The sequence below is a fragment of the Toxorhynchites rutilus genome, chromosome 3 (genome assembly GCF_029784135.1).
Source record: "Toxorhynchites rutilus septentrionalis strain SRP chromosome 3, ASM2978413v1, whole genome shotgun sequence".
In the NCBI taxonomy this organism is placed as follows: domain Eukaryota; kingdom Metazoa; phylum Arthropoda; class Insecta; order Diptera; family Culicidae; genus Toxorhynchites; species Toxorhynchites rutilus.
In genome coordinates, this window is record NC_073746.1 from 226,520,579 (window position 1) to 226,548,143 (window position 27,565).

Below are 27,565 nucleotides of genomic sequence, written 5' to 3' on the forward strand. Positions count from 1 at the left end.
GCAGTTGAAAAAATCGATATTTATAACTGATAGAGCTACATCGACATACAAAAAGAACAAAATGCAAATTTGTGTAAGTTCATAACAGAATATAAAATGCTGAGTTGCATTTTTTCGCTATTCCCCACGGTAAGGTGCTGGGAGCATTGATTGATTGTAATCAACCGGTTTTAACGAGAGAACGAATGAGAATTGTGATCATATAGTTTTTGGTATGATCTATCTGAAATGATTTTTTTTTGTATGGTTAGGACTGCTCATTGATAATTTCAATTTATTTTATTGCATTTTATCCTGTATGAATAGTATGGATATGATTTTTTTTCATAAAACGAGGAGGAAATATGTGGAAAAGGGGAAGAATCATCCAAATCCACTAGCAAGGCGACTCGGTCAACCTCTGGTAACACGTCTGAAGAAAAAAACCTTAATTATCTGAACGTGGTCAAACGTTAGTGTTGTGCTCCAGCACACATGTGAAATTTTAACTGTAAGAATTGACAACAAACGTAATACTTTATTATGTTAGAACTAAATGTATAACCAAATATTGTTATTTCCACATTATGGAAGATTCAATAAATGTATGTATGAAAAAAAAAGATTTTTTTAAGCAGACGTATAAAAATAAATTTTATTTATTTTATTCATCATAGATTAGAAAAATATATTTCAATATTCCCAACTACACCTCGTTCAATATGGTGTCGTCGTTGTACGGGAATGACTTTGTCGTTGGCGAAAACAGCTCTCCAAACAATTCACTGGAATAAAGTCGGGAACAATCAATAACAATCATCGTGTAGAACACTACAACTCACCTGTTCATATCACAAAAATAACCCATTCTCAGACCCCGTGGCCAGCTGTGGGCATATTTGTGTGAACTGCACGATTTCGGCTTGGGTATCGGATTAAAGTTATGCGTGAACGCGCTGCTGTAAAAATACGGACACAAACCGTGCGATCCTTTTGGAAACGGTCCTGCGGCAGGCTGATCCCTCCCGCATACGCCCATATTCCAGTTGATGTGACAATCTCGACGTCTGGACCCATAGTTGGCGCTCGTGTGAATACACTGTACCTTCTTTGCAGCTAGCTTTGGGTCCAGCAGCGAATATCTGGTGTCACTATCAAATCCCGGTCCAGCATTGTCACAGGCTGTCGAAAAAACAATTTCAGTTAGTATTGTTTGCTTTGAATTCGTTTACTCTGGCGCTTAACTGTCTATCCTGTCAAGTTTCTGAAATCCGAACCGTCGACCGGCTTCTAGTGCCAAATGCGAACCAAAACTAAAACCAAACATATGTCCATGGCCAGGATCGAAGCCAACCCTCTCCAGTCTTCGTAGATGATTGGCTAGAGCTTCCGCCAGCGAATTGAAGTGCGGCATAAGTTCACTGAAGTAATCAATGATTCTGCTGTCGTTTCCGTAGCTCATAAGCATAACGCACCCACCGCGATATGTACTAAAATTAGAGGCCACATCGTTCACCCACTCGGATAAATATCCTTCGCGCCACCCGTGCACTATAATCGCGAAGTCCCCTTTCGGATCGCAATTGTTATGCACAAAATCTGCATCGTTGTCGGTCAACGGGATCCACCGATTTTGGTCACTGAAACATCAGAAAGTTTAAGCCACTTTCAAATCAAATATTTGATTTTGAACCTCTGAAACACAGAGAAGAAAACCGTCCCGGTGATGCGATCAGCTGCGTCCACCATTTCACACACCACGACCACAGTGCAAACTACGGCCAGAACAATTTCGAACAATCGATGGTTTTTTCTCGAAAACTTCAACATAGCTGTGAACTGAACGGTTAAACCGATAACAAGAAGAAAGTTTGTTTCCCCTGCGTATTTATACTGATTCCCAGCAGCTGACCTAAATTTGGCGTTTTCAGGTTAAGCTCTTAACGCGTGTTTTTCGTTTCGGTGACATTGTGACCTGGAACCGGTTCCCTCGAATGATGTACTCTTTGTGTGCACGAAGGTTACCGTTCGCACCTTCTTCCCGATCTCGGGTCCGGACGGATAATAAGAATTTATATTTTTCAATCAATATCGTGGGTAATAAGATAGTTTGGATGCTGGTGGACCGACTGACCGAGCCTGAATTAAGCCGTGACTGCCGAACTTTTTTCGAAGTAGCCATTCTCGATAATAAAAACTGGAGATCTGAGCAGCAATTTAGAAAATAATAAATAATGTTCTGTAATTTACAACAGAGATTATTCTAAAAAACATACCTGGAGGTGATTTATTTCTACCATAAAAAATCCAGTCGAAAAAATAAATACAGGGTGCGGCAGCATAACTTCCTTTTTTAAAATGATCCTGTTTTAAAATGAGGTCTCGTTCAAGAGGGGATACTGTAAAGTTTTGTCCCGACACGATTCAGTCGTCATCATGCGTTGGAATAGTGAGGAGCATGCCTTTGCCGTTGAGGTTTACTTTTCAAGCGGATGTTCAGTTATTGCGATGAAGCCCATTTTCATTTGTGTGGGTCGGTTAACAAACAAAACATGCGCTACTGGGCTGACACCAACCCTCGAGAATTGCATCAAAAGCCTTTACATTCACCCAAAGTCACAGTGTGGTGTGCAATTTCCTCAGCTGGAATTATTGGTTCATGGTTTTTTGAGGAAAATGGGGTTACAGTGACAGTGAATTCGTACCGGCATGTAAACATGCTACAATTTTTAGAAAATTTGGATTTGAGGGACACTTGGTTCCAACAAGACGGTGCAACAGCACACACTTCAAGAGCATCGATGGCTGTTTTGAGGGAACACTTTCCAGAGCGCCTCATCTCAATTAGAGGCGATTTGGAATGGCCGGCACGCTCTCCCGATCTGTCCCCTTGTGATTTTTTTATGGGCTTTTTCGAAATCCCGTGTTTATGTCAACCGTCCAAGAACCCTACAAGATTTGAAGACCAACATCCAATAAGAAATTGCCAACATAACACCTGCTATGCTAACAAGAGTCATGACAAACGCCAGAAATCGGTTTACGCAATGTATGGAGAATGGGGGACGTCACCTAACAGATTTGATGTTCAAAACAATGTAAATAAAAACTTTAGACATGTACCTACATTATAAAAAATAAATAAATATTTGCCGATGCATACAATAGTTTTTATTGAGTTTTGAAAAAAGAAAGTTATGCTGACTCACCCTGTATTATATTTTTTTATTATTTCTCCCGGATTCAAAACATTTCAAGATATTTATGTATTCAATTCCTTGTTGAACCTGTTTCAACACTGTTACTTTACCGAATATTATTTTCAATTAAATTCTGAAACTTTCCTAATAAATTTCAAGAAATATTATTTGTACAGAATTAAATTAAATATAGCTTTAATTTTTTTCTTTGTTTTAAGGGAAAGAGTATATCACCTACGTGTGATGCAACTTATACAGTCTAACGCTTATTATCACTTTGAGAATGTTCAGTGAATCTGTAGGAATCTTCAAACGGTGCGCTGAGCTTTTGTATCGTTTCATTCCGTTCTGGGTTTCATGAATTGAAACAGATAATTCAAATGCAATTGCGATTTGATGTGTCATCAGTTAAACGAAACCTAAACTAATTCAAGCCTTCAAAAGTATCAGTATATTCACAACTTTTCTCTCGGTTTCATGCTTCGTTGTTGTTTGTCATCATCTGGTTTTAAGGTGCAGATATTAAAACTCATATAGACACTGTTTTTCCGCTTATCTTTATGCTTACTGAAATATCATCTGGATAAAAAACATCCACCGGTAAATCAAATGTCGGGTTCAAAATCAAGACAGAAAATATATTCAAATTAATTCTGCCAGTTCCAAATACTCTTAATCGAGCAACAATCCCAAACATCTAACACGAACGTGTAATACTTTACTCTCTTTTCTCCCAGATTACGATAATCGAACATGTGTCCCGTGCGAGGCCAATTGTGCATTCTGTCAGGACCGACCGGACTACTGCACAAGCTGTGATCATCATTTAGTTATGCATGAGCACAAGTGCTACTCGGCCTGCCCGAAGAACACTTACGAGACGGAAGATTATAAGTAAGTACCAGGTTATTTTCGACCATTTCATATAGTAGCCATCTAAATCGAGTCTAAAACAGAAGTTTGACTGGCTATATTTGGGTTGAAGAAATGTCCGAATCTAAATTTGATATTGCGATCATCACTTCGTAAATTCCGGTCTGACACATAGATGACATACTGTTGACAGACCCATATGATTTTTGCTTAACACTAGCAAGCGGTTTGAAATTTACGACAATCTGACTTTGGGTTCACAAGATAAACTGATTTTGGTGAGCTACTTTTCAATCTACCAAAAATGTAAAATATGTATTTCATGTGTTCATTTAATGAGTTCGTAGAACTAAATTTTAGGCATTCCGACCTCGCATTTCGAACTGCGAACTGCATTCATTAACACGCTCTACCAACCCACAAAATTAGGAATGTTTCTAAAATTAGTGGGATTTGTAAAAGAAATGTCAGATTGTTTCGTTTGAAGGTTGGCACTGTACAGACATTATGTAAGTTTGCGTCATGTGCATGTCTTCTGTCAGATCGGAAAATTATTGAATAAAATAACGTGCATAACACAAAAATTGCAATCATCTTAGATGTATACCAAAAGAGCCAACGACCCCTGCGGACAATTGGGAGACGTGAAAGAAATAGAAAGGGTAAGTGTTATTAATTTTTCAAAAGGGGAAATAGCTTCGGTATCGTCATTTCGAGGACCTGGCGTCATCTTCCGCAGACAATAAAATTGGTTGTAATTAAAAGTTTCGTGATCCCAAGGTATCATTTGGTTATGCTATCACGGACAATGTATGTAGAAAATTGGTGCAATTCCATAAGACAGAAACATCCTCAAATAATTTCGAAGATTCCATATTCGACCGGCATCAATAAGTAATTGTTATAGTAGGTGACATTTCCATTGGTCTTTGATCAAAGCATAATAATTTATTTATGTGAGCTTGAGGATAACTGCTGAATGTAATCCTAAATTTCCCCAATTGTTTTTTTTATTACCTCTTAACTCATAACTCAACTTGCTTCTAGTATTTAAATGTTATTCAATTACAAAATGTTCAGTGCGCCCAGAAACTTATTACAGCCACTTTTCAAGCATTTTCATCCTTCCGACATTCAGCATTCGACATTCAACATTCAGCTATCCCGCTTTCATTCAAAGCGTTCATAATAAGTTAGCTTCCTCCACGGGGTACATTTACAAAATGTAAGTCTGAATGCATTTTTTGGAATAGACGAGTCATTTTTTCGATTACTATTCAGAAAAATATCAAGTGTAAATAATATTTATTAAAACAAGTTTCAACAACAATGCTTTCCACTAAAATATTAGTCATTCTTATACAGACATTCCATGCCAAACTGATATAGTGGTTCTCAGATTTTCGTCAATTTTTTTTTCTTTATTGCAAAAAATTAGAGCCGTATTTTTTTTTGTTTTATTAGGGTGCCCATTTTCATTTTAGGGTGGTCCGAAAAATTATTTTTTTTTCACTTTTTCCCAAAAATGACTTTTTTCAAAAATATTGAACTGTTGAACAGATTTAGATGATCGATATATTTAAGTGAAGCCAATAAGCTAGCCTTTCCTAAAAAAATGAATTGAATTGAATTGAACAAAAAACTGGATTTTATTTTCGTAATTATTGATTGTAGTCGTTTTTTATTGGTTTCATGGCTAGAGGGCGCTATATTTTTTATATTTTTTTTTGAAAGCTGAGGATTTTTTACATAACATATCTCGATATTAGAGATCCTTTTGTTACGTTTTTGAGATATAATTTTTCAAAGTTAACCGATGGTTTGAAAAAACAAATTTTCCCTCGCTAGTTCATTGGATTTAGTTTGATATGTCGATCATCTGAGTCAATTCAATGGTTCAAAAGTCATGATTTTTAAAAAAAAGTCATTTTTGGGAAAAAGTGGAAAAAGTTGATTTTTCGGACCACCCAAAAATGAAAATGGTCACCCTAACGAAAAAAATAAAAAAAATACGGGTCTAATATTTTGCAATGAAGAACAAAATTACCACTTTTCATAGAAATTTGAGAATCACTATATCGATTTGGTATGGAATGGCTGTATAACGAGTTGGTTCACGTAACACAACTTATACAGTGTCTTGTCGACCCCTAGGGAAATGATATCGACCCCAAGGAATCGACTACTTTGAGAATCCCTGGACTAGGACTACTTCGGCATTCCATGTCAGCGTGATTTATAATGACTATAAAATGAATTGACGAGCGTTGGGAGTGAGGATGACTGATGAAATATTTAGCAAATGGTCGTGACTAATGAATACAAAATTTTAATCAACTTTGTCTCCAAGTTCAATTTTGTGAAACGAAATATACAGAAATTGGGGTTTATATCAACAAAACTCACTAATATGTCAGTGTCTCTGCAACGGTAAAATAAAATCACGGAAAAAGTAGCGTTACAAAAGAATCCAGTGTAGATGAAAATGGATCGCCAAATGTGTTGTTAAGCGCAAAACTCGAGGAAGGAATCATCCGTTTTGAGCCGTCTTTTTTTTGTTATATTCGTCTCTGGTCATACATCAATGCTACGGTGAAAAAAGTCGGAAAATTCTGAAGGAAAGTGGGAAAATTCGGAATAATGAATTCCCATATGTTTTACAATTACTTCGTGATAAGCGTTGTCAGTCTATTCGAGTTTTGCGCTGGAACTGATCTTTGGTCGAAAGCGGCAATGGAATTTCAGATGAAATAACGCACTCCTAAGTCTTCTATTTATATAAATAAAAATGGGTCACCAAATGCGTTGCTAAGCGCAATAATTCGGCATGGTAAAGCTTTATGTATTCGTTCTAGGATGAAGATAGATAACCTTTTTTTTTCTTCCTGGTTGGCACTGATGTTTCTGAAGCAGCTTCGGTTTCTCAACTCACTTGCATATCTCACTCAACTCACTTGTAGTATCACTTGGGCCATGAGATTTATATTCCAAAAAAAAATGATAAAAAAAATCTATTTTGAATTTCAAGCAACTCAAAGTGGACACTTCGAAAATAGACGAAAAAACTTGTTCACACCGCTTGTTATAAGCAAACTAAGCTTTAACAAGTTTGACAGAGTGTACCATTTTGTCTCAAATTCCGAACACTTCATTTTTAAATGTAAATTTACTGAACTTAAATATTTTAAATAATTGAATAAAAAAAACCCTGACATTGTTATGTATAGGCTTCATTTTAATATCATTCACAGATATCGATACTACCTAAAACGAATAATACTAAGCAAAAAAGTGACTGTTAAAACCAGCGATAAAATGTTTGCGTTAGCAAATTCGGAATTTGAATCAAGTTTTGAAGCACAAAATCCCAATTTTTGGGAGTGTTCTATTTTTCTAAAGAATAATAAAAAAAATTATTAAAAAGAATGCATTTTGGGTGTTCGGAATTTGAGACAAATGTAATCAAACATAGTTTTAGTTTTTCACCATGAATATGAATTTATAAATTAATTTTATGGTGGCCAAATGAAAAAAAGGCTCTATTGTATCCAAAATCCACATGAATTTCGCGAAAAAGTACCATTTTGAGTAATGAGACACTGTTTAATGATCAACAAAGCTTAAGTGTTCGGAATTTGAGACAAAACGGTATATGAACTCGATTATAGTTTTATCACATAGTGGCAATTTTCACTTTTCTTAAAAACGATGTTTTTATACCTATTCTTATATTGGGCTCATCTCGCTTGCGCCAATTTCAATAAATGATCCATTCTACTCACAAGTCACGATTTTCTTGAGAAGCGACTCTCAGATGAAAATGCATACATTAAAGATTTTTCGGACAAATTGTGTGAAACCCTCACGTTGTAACGATGTACGAAACCAAGCTTCACTGGATGCTTATGAACGATGGTTTTATATAACTGTAGTGAATCTGCTAATTGATTTACCGTGTATCGAGGTTTATTTGTGACCAGCGTCTTGCTTTGGTCATCATCAGTGACCGCAGAAACTTTCCGATTAACTTAATTCTCTTCAATAAATGAATGTTCCTATTTCTGAAAGTCTTATATGTCGATGTTATTTGCTGCGAAAATATAACGGAACTTGTATTTTAATTATTCAAACCGTAAATGTAAAACCGAAGAAACTTACCGACAAATATGCTAGAAAACTTTGATTGCGTTTTTCTCAATTGCTGATTTTGGAACATGGGACAACTATGCGCAGAACGGCAGTACTGTTATCTAAAAAAATCACATTACAAATTCACAAAAATAGACTTTCCGGGACTTCTTTTTCAGAATACGCTTAAAACCTGTCTGATACAATCGACTACCGTTTGAATGGAATGCTCTGAATTTTTCAACTAGCTCCTCTGAAGGATTGGTCTCAGCCATGACACAATTTGTTACGTCATATCTTCTCTGGTTAAAACAACATCAACCACATCATACTGCACTCTCGTCACTAACTTTTCTTATAATTATTTCATTGAGGCATAGTGAATCAAACAGCAAAAGAAAAATTAATTAGAACTTCTTTCCATCATACGCATGGCAATCCCTCAGATTCCCACTATTTGTGTATCCATTCAAGCATGTAATAAAAATACATCTGATTAACAATGTTGACTACTTGACATTCACTCGAACCATCATCTTTCGGCCCTAGCATACGCTCGTAACAATAAAAGCAGAACATTTTTCTTTCATCCGCATGAATAGTCCAATGGCTCTTGGCTTCTGACAACTTTCCAGAACAAACACTTGATTACTACTGCTGTCAATATTTCATACAAGAGTCTACAAGCACCTCAAAGAGCTCGGAAGACGTTTGGATCCTGACTCTGCAGTCATCCTAGGAAGTAGTACGAACCCACATCACAGTGCATTGAAGCGCCGACTGTGGAAACAAGCCGTAGGAGAGTCTAATGTTTTTGGCTTGCCCAACAAATTTTATTCGTTCCCAAGCTCAGCTCTCGACCTCGACCGCCCTTGCATACGACCGACCTGGAGTCAGTACTCTATTCAATATTAATTTCGTAACAGGTAAACGGAAATTGTCTAACCAAATGTGTAAATAATTCAGCTATAAACTGTGGTACACCCAGCTGCACCCATACTTGGGAAATGGTCTGTTTTTACAGACGCATTATCAAATATGCTAGCTCACTTCTCCAATACACACCCGGACACATAAGCGGACCATTGAAATGGGCCTCAGCATCACCCCAGATGAGGCTGCGGGCAGAGGCCACTGACAATTGTGCCGTACAGCAGCGCGTTGTGTTTCAATGTTCACAACCAATTTAATGAAACGAGAAATAGACGGTGGCTTAGTTCCTTGGGGAGAGGTCACTGGATACCACCGGGATGGAATATAGAGTGGTCCAATAATCGAATTCCATCATGTCATCTCGACAGAAAACGATGCGAAAATAGGCGGGAAGAGCACGTTGAACACAAATAAAAATCGAAGCAAAGCAACACTTTGTCTGACCATATGGGCAGAACTCATAGCGTCGAGGGGAAGGAAATTGATTTTCCCCCACGAATCAACGCGTTGGCAGTGTCGATTTGGGAAACGCTCCCCGTGTTGGAATGACAGTTTCTTGTTACGGAATGTTGCTTGAAATTTTTCCGCTTCCTCACAGGAGATAGAGTGGTATGGAATGTTTTTAAGAATGAAACACTGTTTCTAAATTGTTTGTCCATGCTCTTGCGTTCTACAGTATTTCTAAAGCATTCCAAATTAGAATGTGCGAATGGATGCAAACATTTCAAAAGTTTAAGGGGGAATATAGAGAAATGGTCAGAAATGTAGATTCCCGGATCAATTCAAAATATATTTTTTTTAAATCAATAGATTCAATTCTACGGGTTGTACACAAAAAAGAAACCGGACGCACCAAAAATCATGTCATTTGTTTATATTCTGAGTAACGGTTTTTGTTGTCATGATAAGCTCATTTGTTTGCATCAAGGCGTCACCGTCAATAAAATCTCGAACTATTCGCTAATGAGACGGCCGAACTCTTAAATTATCTATAACCCACGCAGTGTGATGTTCTGGAACAAAAATTTAGTTTGAAAAATTGCGCTTTCTAACTAAATTTTCGTGTTCGATTTTTTTTGTGTTCAACCTTTATCTAGAACAGGAAAAGTATCATTCTCCCATTCTTTTTCTAACCTGCCTGAACAAATTTGCTCGAAATGGAACGCATATCAAAATGATTTTTAAATGAAGCTCCGCTTTAGCACTTTCCCCAAGATTGATGGTAATTATGGCTCAGCCAACAGGATACGTTCTGGTGGCCCGTTAAGTGTACACTCCAGCTGAAATGGAGATCAGTTCACTTTATTACACCAACCACATATAGGCACTTTAGAAAATAACGCCACCCACCTCGAATACAATAACAACAGCAGATGAGGGCACTCAAATCAGAGAGCATTGAAAAAAATATTTCCATTAAAATAACGACAACAGCAGTGTGTATAGCAGTTTCAGCACCAACTGTCTGCCATAAAAATTTGTGAAATATGGAACAAAATTAAATATTCGCTGCCGTCGAGTATCTACAGCAACTCATGCTGAACATTTTGCAAGCTCTGTGATGCGACGCCACACGAAACCAAAAAAAAAAAGAAGGGAAACGCCGAACGTAAACAATCCACCCACACACATATGCATATACCGGGGCCATTTTGTTTGTCGGTCACAGACGTGTAGCAACAGCGGAAAGCGCCAAAATTACCTGTCACTTCATATTTTTATGACAATTTATCACATTCGTGGCCCATAAACTCTCACACCGCTGGGTATCATCGGTCGGTGGAAGTTTTTGAAAGGATTTCTAACGCAAGAAGGCGGATTCCCAGGGTGTGGGGGTCGCTGCAAAGTTCAAACGTTCCGTTTTCAGATTTTCCGGCAGGCTGAGCTTCTACTTCTACGCATGCTGTGCAAATGGATACACCTACATGGTCTTAGGATTTGGAAGACCACTTCATACGGAAGAATAGAATTCACTCTCCGAAAACGAACATATCGTTAAACATTTTAGAGTTTTTTTTTTACATTCATAAGGTTGTTGGTTTGTCCAATCGAAAATATGATTTGGTTCGTTCACTTTTTTGAATGCTCTAGTTCAGCGCACCTGTGTCAATTCAGGTACTCAAATGTTTCCCAACATATAAATAATATTGTCCTTTTCATGGTTTATAGTAGTTTTACAGGATATTTTTACGGATTCACATGTTTTAAAGCTTTAATAAATCCTTTTTCTATTGTTGTCAATGCGCCCCTCATTTGAGCTAACTTTTAATCAATCACCAGATGTTTATTTGGTACGTATTCAGACCTTTTCTGGTAAGTGTTATACTTACAAATATTGTATACATCATGCTTGCACACCATTTGTATCAGATTTATATATCTAAATCATGTAATTAATGCATCTCGATGATCTCAATTCTGATCATGGTTTGTCCTAATTTCTAATTTCTAATTTCTTTATTTTTGATTTTTGACTCAAGATCAATGCCAGAACGAATATCGTTTCGAATGCGATGAATATCAATTTGTTGCTTTCGATATTCAAAGTATAAATAACAGCGAAGTTATGAACCCCGCTCAATGCCGCAATCATTCATTACAGCAAATTTGTTTATGCATCAGCGATATGAACAAAATGAACTCGTTTGTTATTGTCATCAATATAATGAGGGTAGTATGTTTCAAGCAGACAAAAAGTCATTTACACTGAAATAGAATCATATTTGTTATTCGTGAATATTTGTTGATATTATAAGACACTGCTGTTCACCTTCAAAATATCCTAGAAAAAGCAATATTCTGAAGAAAGCACAAATTATGACTGGATCAATATGATAACAGTGAACGGGTCGGGTCGTCCATCGATATCGGAAGATGGGCACTTTTACAGGAATTTTTTTTTTCGAACAACAACTTTTTCATGTTTTTTTTTTAAATTACAACTAATCTTATTTATGTTTTTTTTTTAAAAAAGATGGTGATGGTCCCACCTCATTCCCCTACAAAGATTTGAGCAGGACGAGTTATCTTATTGATAATAATTGAGTTACTGTATTTCTTTATTACATCATACTAACCAGTGAGCACATTAAATTGAAAAGAAAACGGACTGGTTATCCCGCAGACATAGATTACTAATCGAAAGAACAATTTAAGCCTTTATCTAAAGTATTCATTCCATGGCATGTCGAGATAATCCCCAACTCGGGAAGGCCCTAGACCGATCGGGAATTGAACCCAATGCCTATGTCAGTATTAGCCACGAATTTACAAGGGAAATTCCGCTTTATCAGATCCCCGGCCACGGCCTGCAATTGAGATCGTTTCCGAGTTCTAGTAGCTGAGCAAACCCAAGCCTAATTCTAACCGATACTTCAGGCCCATTACTTTACATATCCCAAGGCATGTCAAGAAAATTTCCAACCCGAAAAAATCCTTGACCGATCAGGAATTGAACCCAATACCTATGTCAGCATTAGCCTTGAATTTACAAAAAAATCCCGCTTCACTGGATACCCGACAACGGTCTGTTAATCGTTTTCGAGACCAGACAGATGAGCAAACCTAAACCTAATTCCAGCCGATCTTTCAGGCCCTACATTCAACCTGGGGTATTCACGTGTCAACCTGAATCTGCAATGAGATCTTCCACAACACAGAAAAGTCTTGATATAATTATTAATTAATTATCTGTTGAGAAGATGAATTTAAAAGTATTTGATATCTGATTGAGCTATCCCTAGCTTACCACAGGTTTCCACATTAAACCCCTTGGAATGACTTTGTTTTATTCGATCAAAAATTCTTTTGCTTTTGTTCAATCTCACGTTTCTCTGTGTTTGACAACGCGCGCTGGCTCAAACTGTTGCAGACTTCACAATTATTTTTTAAATTTAATTGAATATTTAATTTTAATTAAGATAAATATAAAAGCAAAAAAAAATACCACCGTCACCATAGTCTTGACATGAAAAACACACGGACACACATACACACAAAAGACAATAATTTCTTCGTTTTATGAATGCAATGAGATCTGCCACAACATCGAAAAGTCTTGATATAATTATCTGTTAAGAAGATCAATTTACAAGTATACCGACTGAGCTATCCCTAGCTTACCTCAGGTTTCCACATTAAACCCATTTGAATAATTTCATTTAAAAAAAAATGGTTTTTGCATATGTTCTATATCAAGTTGTCTATGTTTGCCAACGCGTGCGGACTCAAGCTATTGAAGGTTTCACAAGTATTGTTTAAGTTGATGTCAAATACTACGGAATATTCGGTGGCTTGTTGCTGTCTTTGCTTCATTTGGTAATGTGTTATACAGGCGATATCCTTTATAAAAAAGTGAGTTTTGGATACATGACATTCGAAAGATCATGGTTCTGAGATCACTTGCTTGTCTTGTGTTATATCGGTGCATATCTCTTCCATATGTTATCGTGTTTTGTAAATAGTTCGGTGTCATACCGCTAATCATCTTATTTATGAAAGTAAGAGTGCAATATTTGATACGCTGTCCCACTGACTTCCATTGTAGGCATTCAAGCATAAATCTTCGTGGAGTAAGTCGATCCCATCTCAATATCAAGCGCATGGCCTTGTTCTGAACAATTTGCATTCTTTTCATTTGGCTCTTATTTGCGAGAAATAGCACAGATGCACAATAATCGAAATGTGGAGCAATCAATGCTTTGTTGATTTTGTTTAAAGTAAAGATAGTGATATAGTGTATTGGACAAAGTTTTAGATCGTATTGAACTATGAATTTTCGTCGAAAACGTCAACTTTCTATCTTTTATAGTTTCTGGAATATAGGGTATTTTCGTATGGAGAACACTGAAAAAAATAATGTTTTACTCGTTACATTTTTGTTTACATTTGAATAATTTCCTACATTTCATCCTTTGAATTGAATTTTGTAGTTATTATAGTTTTTAAATTAAAATTTTTTGTAAAAAATGAAGAAACAAATTTTGGCTTTTTTTAAAAAAAGTAGTCTCATTCTTTTTTTGAATATTTCAAGTATGCAAAGTTGCTTCAAATACCCATGTGTTTACACCCACAACGTTTCGCTGCTATCTGAGATTGTACTGCCAACTCCTAGGACGACAAATCTGATATCACAGTGTTGTTGAGTATGTATTATTTAACAAACAAAAAATAAATTAGTGCCAATTGGACTGTCCCCTAAATAGCTGCAACCGGTTTGTTGAACCCTTGCAGCCAAAACCTTGTAAACCGGTGGGAGTTTTGCAAGTTTTTCTTGTTGACCGATTTCAAACAATTGTTTGTTTACGTGATCTTGGATATACTTCCTATCGTCGTACGTACGATTTTTTCAAAATATTGATTTTTAACAAAATGGTGACAGTTTTTGTAAAAAAATGCGTTTGCCTCAAAATTCGAGACAAAAACATTCACCAAATTATTATTTTTCAAAATGTTGAATAAGTCCTACGTATGATGACATTAAATTTAGTGGCGAATCTGGGAAATATTACCTCCATTACCTCCAAAAAGCATTATAGACCATCATTGAAGTTACTAGTTGCTATATCTGCAGCAATTTCCAAAACTATTGACTTTTGGTTGTATGCATCAACATTGCAAATCCACCGCTCTGGTCGCGATAGTAAGCGAATCAAGTTGCTCGAATCTTTGATCGACAAATGCACATAGAACCACTCCGAAAACCAATTTAGATATATCCATCCATTATATTGCAGACTTAGGTCCACGCAAGCAAAGACTTAGGTCCACTAATTGACTTGTATCTTCGGAACGGAGCATCGGGCAAACCTGGGACGAAAACTACAGTGTTTGTTTGTTTGTTTATTTATTACCAACAGGATAGAAACCCCAATGGTAGTCTTAGTATCTAAATTAACTTAACATAAATATTGCATTAAATTACAAAATTACATTAAAAATTTGCATTGCCTAGTAAGTTGTCCAAAGTCAAGGTCTAAAAAACATTAAAAATTTACGCTTGAATATTTTTTAACATTTCAAGTATGCAAAGTTGCTTAAATGACCAATGTCTTTACACCCATAACGTTTCAATGCTATCTAAGATGGTTATACCTGCTCCTAAGGCGAGTTGGCATGAAATTCGTCATTTGTGTTATTCAAATTTAAGTTGCAAAAAACATTCGAAAATTATTGTATATCTCGAACCTGTCAGGTTTTACTTTAGCAGTCAAATTGTGCAAAATGGTTCGCTTAGAATAGAAAATATTCCCAAAAATTCCCCAATTCATAACGCTTGTAGAGAACACTGAATTCTTTTTTTTTACGCGTTAGCGCAATAAAAATCGCATAATGTCGATCAAATCGCGTAAAACAAGATTTCCCCGTCACTCGCCACAATTCAACTCGCACGTGCTCTAGCAGGATTTCTCTTCCCAACGAGGTGACGATAGGCGGTGCCAATCGCGTAATTTCAAGAAAATCGCGTTAAAAAAGTCGCGTAAAAATGAATCTTGCTTGATAGTTTTCCTGTTTACTTACAATATTGTATATAGAATTGGGTTTTATTTCGTCGCTGTGTGTTACTTATACAATATTGTGACACTAACTGGAAAATGCTTTCATACGTTCTTGACCATTTTAATGTCCATGGTGTCATCTTAACATTGGCTACAGTAGGCGAATTAGCGCCAATATGGAAACCCAGAACCTTCCAGTTTCCAGTTCGTTTTTGTTTAACCGTAACTTTCAGTCAATTCACAGATCTATCTCCCGGAAACGAATCTTGAAGTTGATCGTGGTAGCCTCCATAAACTGCCTCGGCTGATGTATGGTATCGTATTTGTACTTCTTCAAAACATATCAAATATATATCCTCCTGTATCACATGTGGAAACAAATTAAAATAGTAAAATGTACAATAGGGCTAAATAAAATGAATGTAAATTGAAACCATTCAGATAACTTCTGACACAAAGCCGTATATCACAATTCGATAATAGAATAATATAAAACACTCAGCATTAGTGAACAAAATGATAAGCTTCTAACCAACGAGTTCCATTGTTGTAGAGAGCAAATTATTACGAGTACTGATATTTTGTTTCGCTAGAGAAGATTGTTCTCTTGCGGAATGTTCAATTATTTTATTGGTTCGTGAATCGAATAGATGTGGGAAAACATGTGCAACAACTTTGAAGGATTCTGGATCACATTCAGATATAAGGAATGTCCCTTGTCAACTAATAGGTAAATAATGTTCGACAGCCGTTTCAGTGTGATCCTAACTAAACAGTTACTTTGACATTGAGATTATCTGTACCGAGATCAGTACAAGAGGAGGTCCACTACGAACTGCACATTATTAAGCGAACCCGTAGCAGTTTGACTGTCTAGCCACCCAAAATATAAAAAGGTAAGTTGATGTTTTACAGATCACACCAAATATCGCTAATTTGGAGATCAAAATTTTACAGGAAGTATTCGGTATGATTATATTCTTCATTCTATTAAATTATCTTCAGAATTCACATAATTAAGAGACACACAAAAATTGCATTTTCAAGGTACGTCTCATCGCCAATGACTGTGGTGCTGACATCGTACATCCTCAATCCTGTGATTCCATTTACTGCCCTTTCCTCTTCTGATTCATTTTGATTCCGGCATCATTACAACATGCACAGTCCATCGTGTATCGTACAGATATGTATCGTAGATATATCTCGATAGATGGAAGTAATTTAGCCTGTTGCTTTTTTCCCTGAAAGCAGCATTCGACATCTTCCACGTTCCTTCTATTCTGACATCCAATCGGTCAATCTACCCAACCAGCCCTCCTATTTGTTGGCAACTCTTTCAAGTTTTTCACATAAAAATGCAAAAGCCACCTGCCCATGTGGGTTTAATTGCAAGCATCGTTATTGAAACGACATCTCTCTGTTTATGCCTTCATAGCTACATTGATCTAATTAGCAGTAGTTTGTCATCTTTTCAACGTAAAAAGATCTAAGATACGTTTTCTATAACGATTTTTCTATCATCTCTGTTTTTCATTGTTTGCTGATTATTACAAACGGACCGCATTGATTGCTGCAGAACTAGGATTGTTATTGATTCAAAACATTTGAAAAAAACGAAACGAAAGAGGAAAATAAGAGGAATTTCAAGCGTTACGAGTATAGTAAAACATATGTTTAACTCGAAATATGTAAGCCAATGAATATATGGTGTCAATAGCAGAACGAATGTTTGAAGAAATTTTTATTTCCTGAAACCATTCGATCCCATTTGTACTCAAAAATCTCAACCCGACAAATCTGCCTCAGTGTCGCCCAATCGAAGATTACGGACCGTTTTTAAATGTTCACTATTTTTTCCGAAAAATGGACAATGTATTCTTAATTTCAATATATCAGATCTTTTTCATGTATGTTTGTCTTTTTTGACAGTTTGAGAAAGAAATATTATCAAAATTTTAGTTACCACCCGGTACATCCACTGCAAAAACTGCCCATTACCATCGCATCTAAAACTTTGTCCATGTATTTTATTGTCGTCCTTACGCCCTTGCGATGTGTCTGGTACGCCACAATCTACTTATTTTTGCCAGACATACAATGAGGTTATCTCCAAGCAGCTCATGGTTTATGCGCCTTCAAGAAAAAAACACGTGGCCTCGATCAAACGAGTGAGTTTATCCTCGTCCTCGTTCTCGTACATGATCTCAGGATAGCTGTCCATCAACTGTATCATCCGCTGCTTAAAAGTCGATGAAAATGTGATGTGTAGGATCGTTGTACTCACGACATTTTTGCAAACTCTGTCGGATTGAAATGAGTTGATCGATTGTAGCATGGATGTAACTTGTCTTGTACCGGATCTCGAACCTGCTAGGTAATGATAATAGACGTCGAAATATGGTTTGGGAGAATATTTTGCAGGCAGCGTTGATAAACGTAATGTTATGGTTGTAGAAAAGTTGTAGTGAAAACATTTAATCCTCAACACACACATAATATTGTTGGTCACCAGCCACTTGATTACACGACTCTGCATCTTGGCCTACACGATGAAGCCGGTGTCCAGTTCGATCCTCCGTACCATCTCCCCTTTTCGGTGATGATCAGGCAGTGTAACCTGCTGCCACTCGGGAGATTCTACGATATACAGTTTCAAGTGCCGAGTCTCCAATTGTAATCTTTAATTCGTCGCCTAGATCCCTGTCGATGGCTCCAATCCGATGTTTATCCCTGATTATTGGTAGTACTCTTTTCCGGAGAGCAGACGCTCATGGCGCTCATTTCTTCATCTCCCTCCCTCACCCCTCGCCGGAAAATCAATAATTTAGCGAAACAGTGTGAAAAGAATGATTGTTTTCACACACTTCCCACCAAGTAATATCAATCAAACTCTAATCGATTACTCACAAGATATTAAATTTTCATCTTATGTCGCAAATGTATGGTGAAAAACGTCTGAAAACTCAAGCTAGAGTTCTGAAAGTTAAATTTTCATTTTTTAATTTTCCACATTTTCCGGTTTTGTTTGTTTTGGTGAAAGCATCTTTATTTTTTCAACACTTATGCCAGACAACGTCATCGATACAGTTATAAAAATCACTTAATAAAATGTTATTCCTGAGTCATATCGTTTCATGTCATAAAAAATTATAGGAGGTTGTGTCCAAGACACGACCGCATTGTTGACGTAGAACTACGCTGTTATTTTATATAAGGCGTTTGTTTATACCTTCGTATATTATTCTATAATGCTGTGAAATTTTAGAAACAACTGCTTAGTAGAATAATCTTTGAAATGGTTTTTTCATTGTAGAATCAGTTGACGATAATTGATTGATAATTCATTCTTGCCCTCGCAAAACAATACACTAGCAGATCGTATGTCGCAATTTATTTCATGTCAATGCATTAAAAATTTACCTCGAACGCTATTCCGGTGGGCTTTTTCGCAATAGACATAGACTCGGCTACAGTCGATTATAACATGTAGCACCAGCACCATTCTTCCACATCTCATAACTACATCAATATATCTTTGGCACCGCTTGGAAACAACAACAGTGACAACACTTGTAAGTATTAAATATCATGCTAAATGTTATTTAGCATTGCCTCAGTGGAATCGCACCTCTAGGCATCGTTCGTATAACGTAAACCAAGCGCCAAACAAGCATTAGCCATAACATGCATACAAAGCCATTACATTGGTGGCTTGAAACTACTAGGAATATAAACACTTTTCATCATGTTGCGCTATTCTCAAAAGAAACGCTTCTGTTAATATAATATTACTCGAAAAAAGTTGTATTACTTTCTCATGCTCGAGAGAAGCGCAGCTGTGGAGGAAGTTTTGCTACTGGTGAGCGAAACCTAATCACATACAAAATTCCAGAACGACTTTTACTTTCTTGGTGACTAAACAAGCGAAATAAACTCTTTTGTTAATATCAACAACCTCGAAAACAGTAGCATTGCTTCATTATGATCAAGATTAGCGCAAATGCAATCCTAGTTGAAGGCAGATTTGCGACTGGCACGCGAACCCAAATAACTTATAACATTCCAATAAGATTCGAGATGCTTGGTTTTCCCCAAATAATTTTTTGGCGCACAACATTAACGCCTGCTTCGCCATAACATCAGTTTAATGCATTGATGCATTCTCAAAGGCACCAACGAAGCCCTTATGATGACGGAAAACAAACAATGTTAACTTGGAACTTGGAGAAAGAATGAATTATGCCACACAGCTTGTACTCTGCTGTAAAACCCATCGATGCGAATTCGCTGATGAGTTTTTCAAGAGGGACCGCCTTCACCACCAGCGGGGGGAGCCTGATTTTGGTTGCTGCCTGGGTAACGGCGTTTACATTTTCGACCGACGCGCCGAAGTCGCCGAACTTCGCTGTTGTTCGATGCGGTGTCATATTCGTCAAGGCTCGCTTCAGTGCGAGCGCTTTTCACTGCACCAACATCGCGTGCATCATTAGATGATGCTTGCCTCGAAATTTTATTGCCCCTGGCAATGCGTTCATTTTTGCAGGGTTCGAACCTGCCTTCCTCTTCTTCTTACTCATCACACACTACGCGAAGCGTCCAATTTATGACGCGGAAAGAAAAACACACGATACGAATAACGCGAAAAACGAACTGAAAAATCACACGACGATATCCAAGTTGGATTACCACTGGTGGGGTCCAATCTTAGATCGAAGCGCAGCGAAAGCATTGCTCAACAGTCCGATGCCGAATGAAAGTTTGCCTCGGCGAGATCCACTGTTTATACTCTAGGCAAGTATTCCCCTTCATCATTCTACTTTTCTTTGTTCACGGAGACTTTAAATCCTACGATTTCCCCTTCGTTGATCGTCGATAAGTTGCTCGTTATTGACAGCTCTGTTCGCGAAAGCACACAAATGGACAGAACAAATGTATGAGAAAATGGAAACGCTTAAAGTTTTCATGAATTTTAACCATTTACAAACCAGGGGATTCTAATGTATAGCATATTAAACAAATCTTAGGGAATTTCCGATTCGTTAAGTATGTAAATCGACAAAAATAGTTATTAACCTTAACTTTATTTCATAAAAACGTGACCTGTTTTCCGATTTGGCACCCTTAATGAAAGACGTAGTTCTACGTCAAAAATCAATAAAAAAAATTGTGTTGGTATCAATAAAACTATTGTTTTTACGTTTAGTGGGTCTATAATGTAAGTTTGTATTGCAGAGGTTGGAACACTGCACGGCTGTCCCAGCTGTCAAAAATAGTAAACGAAAAAGTATTACATTCAATCAAAATGCCTCGGCCAACGAAAAGAAGGGTTAAGGTTCTCCAACGTGAATTTGTGGAAAAAATACGATCAACGAAGGAAAATATTAAGGAATTATCAATATCGCGTTACTGCGTGGAAGAACTTGTTAATTCCAGAAGAGCCCCAATTCGCATGTGTTATAAATGTGCTATGTTACGCTCGCGTATAGTCAGAATTTTACTTCATATGCAAATACACCTTCTATATATACAGTCATTCCATTCCAAACCGATATAGTGGCTCTCAGATTTTCGTGAAAAGTGGTAATTTTGTTCTTTATCGCAAAACATTAGACCCGTATTTTTGACGTAGGACTACGTCTTTCATTTCTATACCGGGGTGTAAAATCAAAGTTTCGAAAACGAAAGCGTTACGCCGGAGACCGAGATTTTGAGCGTTAATAGCTCCTAAACCACTGAACGAAATGGTATGATAAACACTTCATTCGAAAGATAAAATGTCTACGCGTTATATACTTGTTACTTTTTGATCCAAAAACTTGTTTCAATAGCCTTAAAATTGCTTTCAAAACAGGCTATTGAAATCACCAATCGGTATATAAGCGAGCGCCGCTCGGAAATCCACTCAGTTATAATTGAACAGCGATTGGAGCATGTTGTCGCTGTTGTGGTGAAGCTCTTCGTTTATCATGAAAGCGCGGATGAACGGTGCCACCAAGAGCCTGTTTGTGCACCTTAGGCCAGAAGGGAATCCATCAGGAGGAGAGTGATGCCACAAACGGTTCCCCGGGAAGAGTTCGGAGCAGCCGCCACACACACACACACACATACACGCGCGGAACTCTTCGTTTTGATGCCATTCAGCATCGAAAAAATTCCGGAAAGGTCTAATCGCTGCTGAAAAATAATCTGCCAGTTCCCTGGGAATTGAAAAATACATTAATATGAAAGAGTTTATTTGATTGTTTTCTATCCATGTAAAACTGCGACCAAATATTTTTCAATTAAGTGCTATTAACAGGTGGTTATCGAGTTAGCATTAACCACTGGTGGGCTTCGAGTATCGGAGAGAATCTGGGAAGATGTTATTGTTGCTGAAAAATAATCTGCCAGTTCCCCTGGGAATTGAAAAATACATTCATGCTAAAGAGTTTATTTTAATATATTCTAACATATAACGCTGCGACCAAATACATTTGGTTTTGTGATTTTTCAATCAAGTGCAATTAGCAGGAAAGCTTCTGAAGATTTTTCTTCCCCATCAGTAGGATATGTTCGTTTCCAATATTGGATGCGCGCGCAACGGAGAATGTTTCGCATCGCGAAAAACATAATTCTCGATCGATTATTGCTCAGTCGCTGAAAGTTTCAAACTCAGAGAGTTCATTCGCCTCTAGTTTGCCTTCCAATTTACCATCGTAAACCACACCTTCTTTCTATTCAATCACGGACAAAAAGCATACTTAAGCGATATTCTGGTGGTGAAATGCAATCTGTTAGAGGCGAATGAACTGAAAAGCTTAAAGCCTCTTTAATTCAACATCATCATCATGAAACGCAATCATTTTTCGTGAGGACATCGACAAGACAACATCGTTATTGAACGAACTGAACGTGCTGGACGAGCTGGACGGCGAGGGATCAAGAGATTCATTACCTGACATGAAACGCATTCAGTTTGTTTGGAACTGTGAGGGAGCGCAGAAAAACCGATCCATCAGAAGAAGAGAAGACGACCGAGAGAGTATCAGCACCGAAAAACGGTTCCGTTTGAGACATCAAAGCACCCGACACACACACACATACACACATATATACGTGCGGAACTTCTTTCGTTTAAATGCCATCCAGCATCGAGAAGATTCCGGAAGAATATTATCGTTGTTGAAAAATATTCTGCCAGTTCCCCTGGGAATTGATAAATTCATGCGAAAGAGTTTATTTTAATGTTTTCTAACCATGTAACACTGCGACACATTTGTTTTTGTGATTTTTCAATCAAGGGCAATTAGCAGGAAAGATCTGAAGATTATTCTTCCTCATCAGTAGGATATTTTCGTATCCAATATTGGATGCATAAAACCTTGTACCTCTAACGGGGACTCTCGTTTTCGAAGTCCCCCGAATATTCATTTATTTTTCATTCAGAATGGATTCAGATTCAACTTCAAACAAATGATCACTGAATCAACGATAGTCCTACGTCACCATTGCGGTTATACCATAGATATAACCCACTTCCTGTTTTTTTTTTCAGTAGGGTGACCACTTCCATTTTTAAGTTGTCCGAAAAATCAACTTTTTCCTCTTTTTCCCAAAAATGATTTTTTTCAAAAATTCATAACTTTTGAACTACTAGACCGATTCAAATGATCGACATATCAAATTGAAACCAATCAAATCTTTCATGAAAAAATACTATACTGCATTTGAATTCTGTTCTCGTTATTATTGATTGTATTCGTTTTTTATTGTTTTCATAGTCTCAGGATCAAGGGCGCCATATTTTTTTATTTTTTTTCTGAAAAGCTGAGGATTTTTCACATAACATATCTCGAAACCAGGGAGGCGTTTTTTTTCGTTTTTGAGTTATGATTTTTCAAAGCTATCCGTTGGCCCGAAAAATCATTTTTTTCCATTTTTTTTCCAATATAAAAAATCATAACTTTTGATCTACTGGACCGATTCAGATGATCGACATATCAAATTAAAGCCAATAAGCTTGTTTGAAAAATATTACACTCTAAACAAAAATGGATTTTGTTTTCGTAATCATTGATTATATTGGTTTTTATAGCTTTCATGGTTTCGGGACCAAGGGCGCCATATTTTTTCATATTTTTTTATGGAAAGCTGAGTATTTTCCACATAACATATCTCGAAACCAGGGAGGCGTTTTTCTCGTTTTTTAGTTATGATTTTTTAAACTTAACATATTTTCAGTTTTCGTTCAATATTTCTATGCGACTAGACTGGATTTATGTGACTATAATCCAATTAATTAGCAAGTGTGTTATCTTTTTAAAAAGGCAAGGCTAGTAGGCTTTAATTTGATATGTCGATCATCTAAATTGGTCCAGTAGTTCAAAAGTAATAAATTTTTGAAAAAAGTCATTTTTGAGAAAAAAACGCCATCCATCGGGTACCATCGGGTAACTTTGAAAAATCATAACTCAGAAACGAAAAAAACGCCTCCCTGGTCTCGAGATATGTTATGTGAAAAATCCTCAGCTTTTCAGAAAAAATACGAAAAAATATAGCGCCATTGGTCCTGAAACCATGAAGGCTATAAATAATAAATACAATGAATAGTTACGAAATAATTACGGTAAACTTTGAAAAATCATAACTTAAAAACAAAAAAAAGGTCTCTCTGGATTCGAAATATGTTATGTAAAAAAGTTCAACGCCTACGGTCCCGAGACCATGAAAACCATAAAAAACAAATACAATCATTAATAACGAAACCAAAATTGATTTTTTTGCAACTCTGGTGTTTTTTTAAAAAAAGACCAGCTAATTGGATTTAATTTGATATGTCGATCATTTAAATCGGCTCAGTAGTTCAAAAGTCATGATTTTTTGAAAAAAGTAATATTTTGAAAAAGTGTAAAAAAAATGATTTTTCGGACTACCTTAAAATGGAAATGGTCACCCTAACAAAAAAAAAATAAAAAAATACGGGTCTAATGATTTTCCACAAAGAACAAAATTTCCACTTTCCACGAAAATCTGAGTACCACTATATCGGTTTGACATGAAATGGCTGTATATTTATATTTGCAATTGGTCAGCGGAACACATTGTTCATACATTTTACTCCAGTACTGAATTGTTATTTTTTTTTTCAAATGTATTCTGAGACTCGTGTCTGTAAAGCGCCATATAGTCTGATAAGTGAATGGATCTATTTACGTGCAAAAATCTAAACAAAGGGTATGCTTTGCTTTTCTCTCACAAACACTATTAACCCATAAGAACACGTGGTTTTACCTATACTTCTACAATGGCTTCGTTCCACCTTCACCTTAAGATTTTAATAGCGGCTCACTTCACTACACTCTATCCAACTTCTTTAAGACCAAGTGATGATCTTATGCGGGCGCTACACGATTCGTCCAACGTTTCACTCGAATGTTGGACTCAAACATTTGACTCGATGAATCGACAAATGTTGTGACGAATGCTGCTACACGGTGAAGTGAATGTTCGATTCAATGCAATCGGTCCAAACAATCGGCGAGCATTTGGATCGAATGTTTATTGTTTTGATTTACCATCAAAAACGTTAGGAAACTGAATGACGATGCGAGTATTGAAATTGCTGCCGTAGCAATTGTACTGATATCGGACTGTAAATTAAAAATGCTTGAACTCAACATTATTAAACTGCAATATTTTGCCGAATATTTTGAATTTTATGAACCAATTTCATAGTTCCTTCATCTAAAACTTGTAAACAAACCAATCTGTCATAGATAGATTCGGACGAATCGAAGAAAAGAAAAACCGATCCATCAGAAGAAGAGAAGACGACCGAGAGAGTATCAGCACCGAAAAACGGTTCCGTTTGAGACATCAAAGCACCCGACACACACACATACACACATATATACGTGCGGAACTTCTTTCGTTTAAATGCCATCCAGCATCGAGAAGATTCCGGAAGAATATTATCGTTGTTGAAAAATATTCTGCCAGTTCCCCTGGGAATTGATAAATTCATGCGAAAGAGTTTATTTTAATGTTTTCTAACCATGTAACACTGCGACACATTTGTTTTTGTGATTTTTCAATCAAGGGCAATTAGCAGGAAAGATCTGAAGATTATTCTTCCTCATCAGTAGGATATTTTCGTATCCAATATTGGATGCATAAAACCTTGTACCTCTAACGGGGACTCTCGTTTTCGAAGTCCCCCGAATATTCATTTATTTTTCATTCAGAATGGATTCAGATTCAACTTCAAACAAATGATCACTGAATCAACGATAGTCCTACGTCACCATTGCGGTTATACCATAGATATAACCCACTTACTGTTTTTTTTTTTCAGTAGGGTGACCACTTCCATTTTTAAGTTGTCCGAAAAATCAACTTTTTCCTCTTTTTCCCAAAAATGATTTTTTTCAAAAATTCATAACTTTTGAACTACTAGACCGATTCAAATGATCGACATATCAAATTGAAACCAATCAAATCTTTCATGAAAAAATACTATACTGCATTTGAATTCTGTTCTCGTTATTATTGATTGTATTCGTTTTTTATTGTTTTCATAGTCTCAGGATCAAGGGCGCCATATTTTTTTATTTTTTTTCTGAAAAGCTGAGGATTTTTCACATAACATATCTCGAAACCAGGGAGGCGTTTTTTTTCGTTTTTGAGTTATGATTTTTCAAAGCTATCCGTTGGCCCGAAAAATCATTTTTTTCCATTTTTTTTCCAATACAAAAAATCATAACTTTTGATCTACTGGACCGATTCAGATGATCGACATATCAAATTAAAGCCAATAAGCTTGTTTGAAAAATATTACACTCTAAACAAAAATGGATTTTGTTTTCGTAATCATTGATTATATTGGTTTTTATAGCTTTCATGGTTTCGGGACCAAGGGCGCCATATTTTTTCATATTTTTTTATGGAAAGCTGAGTATTTTCCACATAACATATCTCGAAACCAGGGAGGCGTTTTTCTCGTTTTTTAGTTATGATTTTTTAAACTTAACATATTTTCAGTTTTCGTTCAATATTTCTATGCGACTAGACTGGATTTATGTGACTATAATCCAATTAATTAGCAAGTGTGTTATCTTTTTAAAAAGGCAAGGCTAGTAGGCTTTAATTTGATATGTCGATCATCTAAATTGGTCCAGTAGTTCAAAAGTAATAAATTTTTGAAAAAAGTCATTTTTGAGAAAAAAACGCCATCCATCGGGTACCATCGGGTAACTTTGAAAAATCATAACTCAGAAACGAAAAAAACGCCTCCCTGGTCTCGAGATATGTTATGTGAAAAATCCTCAGCTTTTCAGAAAAAATACGAAAAAATATAGCGCCATTGGTCCTGAAACCATGAAAGCTATAAATAATAAATACAATGAATAGTTACGAAATAATTACGGTAAACTTTGAAAAATCATAACTTAAAAACAAAAAAAAGGTCTCTCTGGATTCGAGATATGTTATGTAAAAAAAGTTCAACGCCTACGGTCCCGAGACCATGAAAACCATAAAAAACAAATACAATCATTAATAACGAAACCAAAATTGATTTTTTTGCAACTCTGGTGTTTTTTAAAAAAAGACCAGCTAATTGGATTTAATTTGATATGTCGATCATTTAAATCGGCTCAGTAGTTCAAAAGTCATGATTTTTTGAAAAAAGTAATATTTTGAAAAAGTGTAAAAAAAATGATTTTTCGGACTACCTTAAAATGGAAATGGTCACCCTAACAAAAAAAATAAAAAAATACGGGTCTAATGATTTTCCACAAAGAACAAAATTTCCACTTTCCACGAAAATCTGAGTACCACTATATCGGTTTGACATGAAATGGCTGTATATTTATATTTGCAATTGGTCAGCGGAACACATTGTTCATACATTTTACTCCAGTACTGAATTGTTATTTTTTTTTTCAAATGTATTCTGAGACTCGTGTCTGTAAA

The 27,565-nt window shown here is 36.4% G+C and overlaps 2 protein-coding genes across 7 annotated transcripts in view; one reads left to right on the plus strand and one right to left on the minus strand.

The window, feature by feature from the left end:
* Positions 1-27,565, plus strand: part of LOC129774661 (furin-like protease 2) — a 698,121-nt gene that overhangs the window by 633,539 nt on the left and 37,017 nt on the right. For all 6 annotated transcript variants that reach the window (XM_055778483.1, XM_055778481.1, XM_055778482.1 and 3 more), the window contains one exon: positions 3,917-4,073. In XM_055778483.1, the coding sequence (XP_055634458.1) occupies positions 3,917-4,073 (157 nt within the window). The remainder of the gene's footprint in view (positions 1-3,916; positions 4,074-27,565) is intronic.
* LOC129774665 (hepatic triacylglycerol lipase-like) lies at positions 605-1,846 on the minus strand. The gene is made up of 4 exons (XM_055778494.1): positions 1,673-1,846; positions 1,225-1,619; positions 822-1,161; positions 605-764 (listed from the first exon to the last, which is right to left on the minus strand). Exons 1-4 carry the CDS (start codon positions 1,807-1,809, stop codon positions 686-688), a joined length of 951 nt encoding a protein of 316 aa, XP_055634469.1. The 5' UTR covers positions 1,810-1,846; the 3' UTR covers positions 605-685.

Coding starts and splice junctions, on each gene's coding strand:
- LOC129774665 (XM_055778494.1), bottom strand. CDS start 1,809: ATGTTGAAGTTTTCGAGAAAAAACCATCGATTGTTCGAAATTGTTCTG. Junction 1,162..1,224: donor GAAACTTGACAGGATAGACA/GTTAAGCGCCAG, acceptor TTTTTTCGACAG/CCTGTGACAATGCTGGACCG. Junction 765..821: donor TATTTTTGTGATATGAACAG/GTGAGTTGTAGT, acceptor ACTTTATTCCAG/TGAATTGTTTGGAGAGCTGT.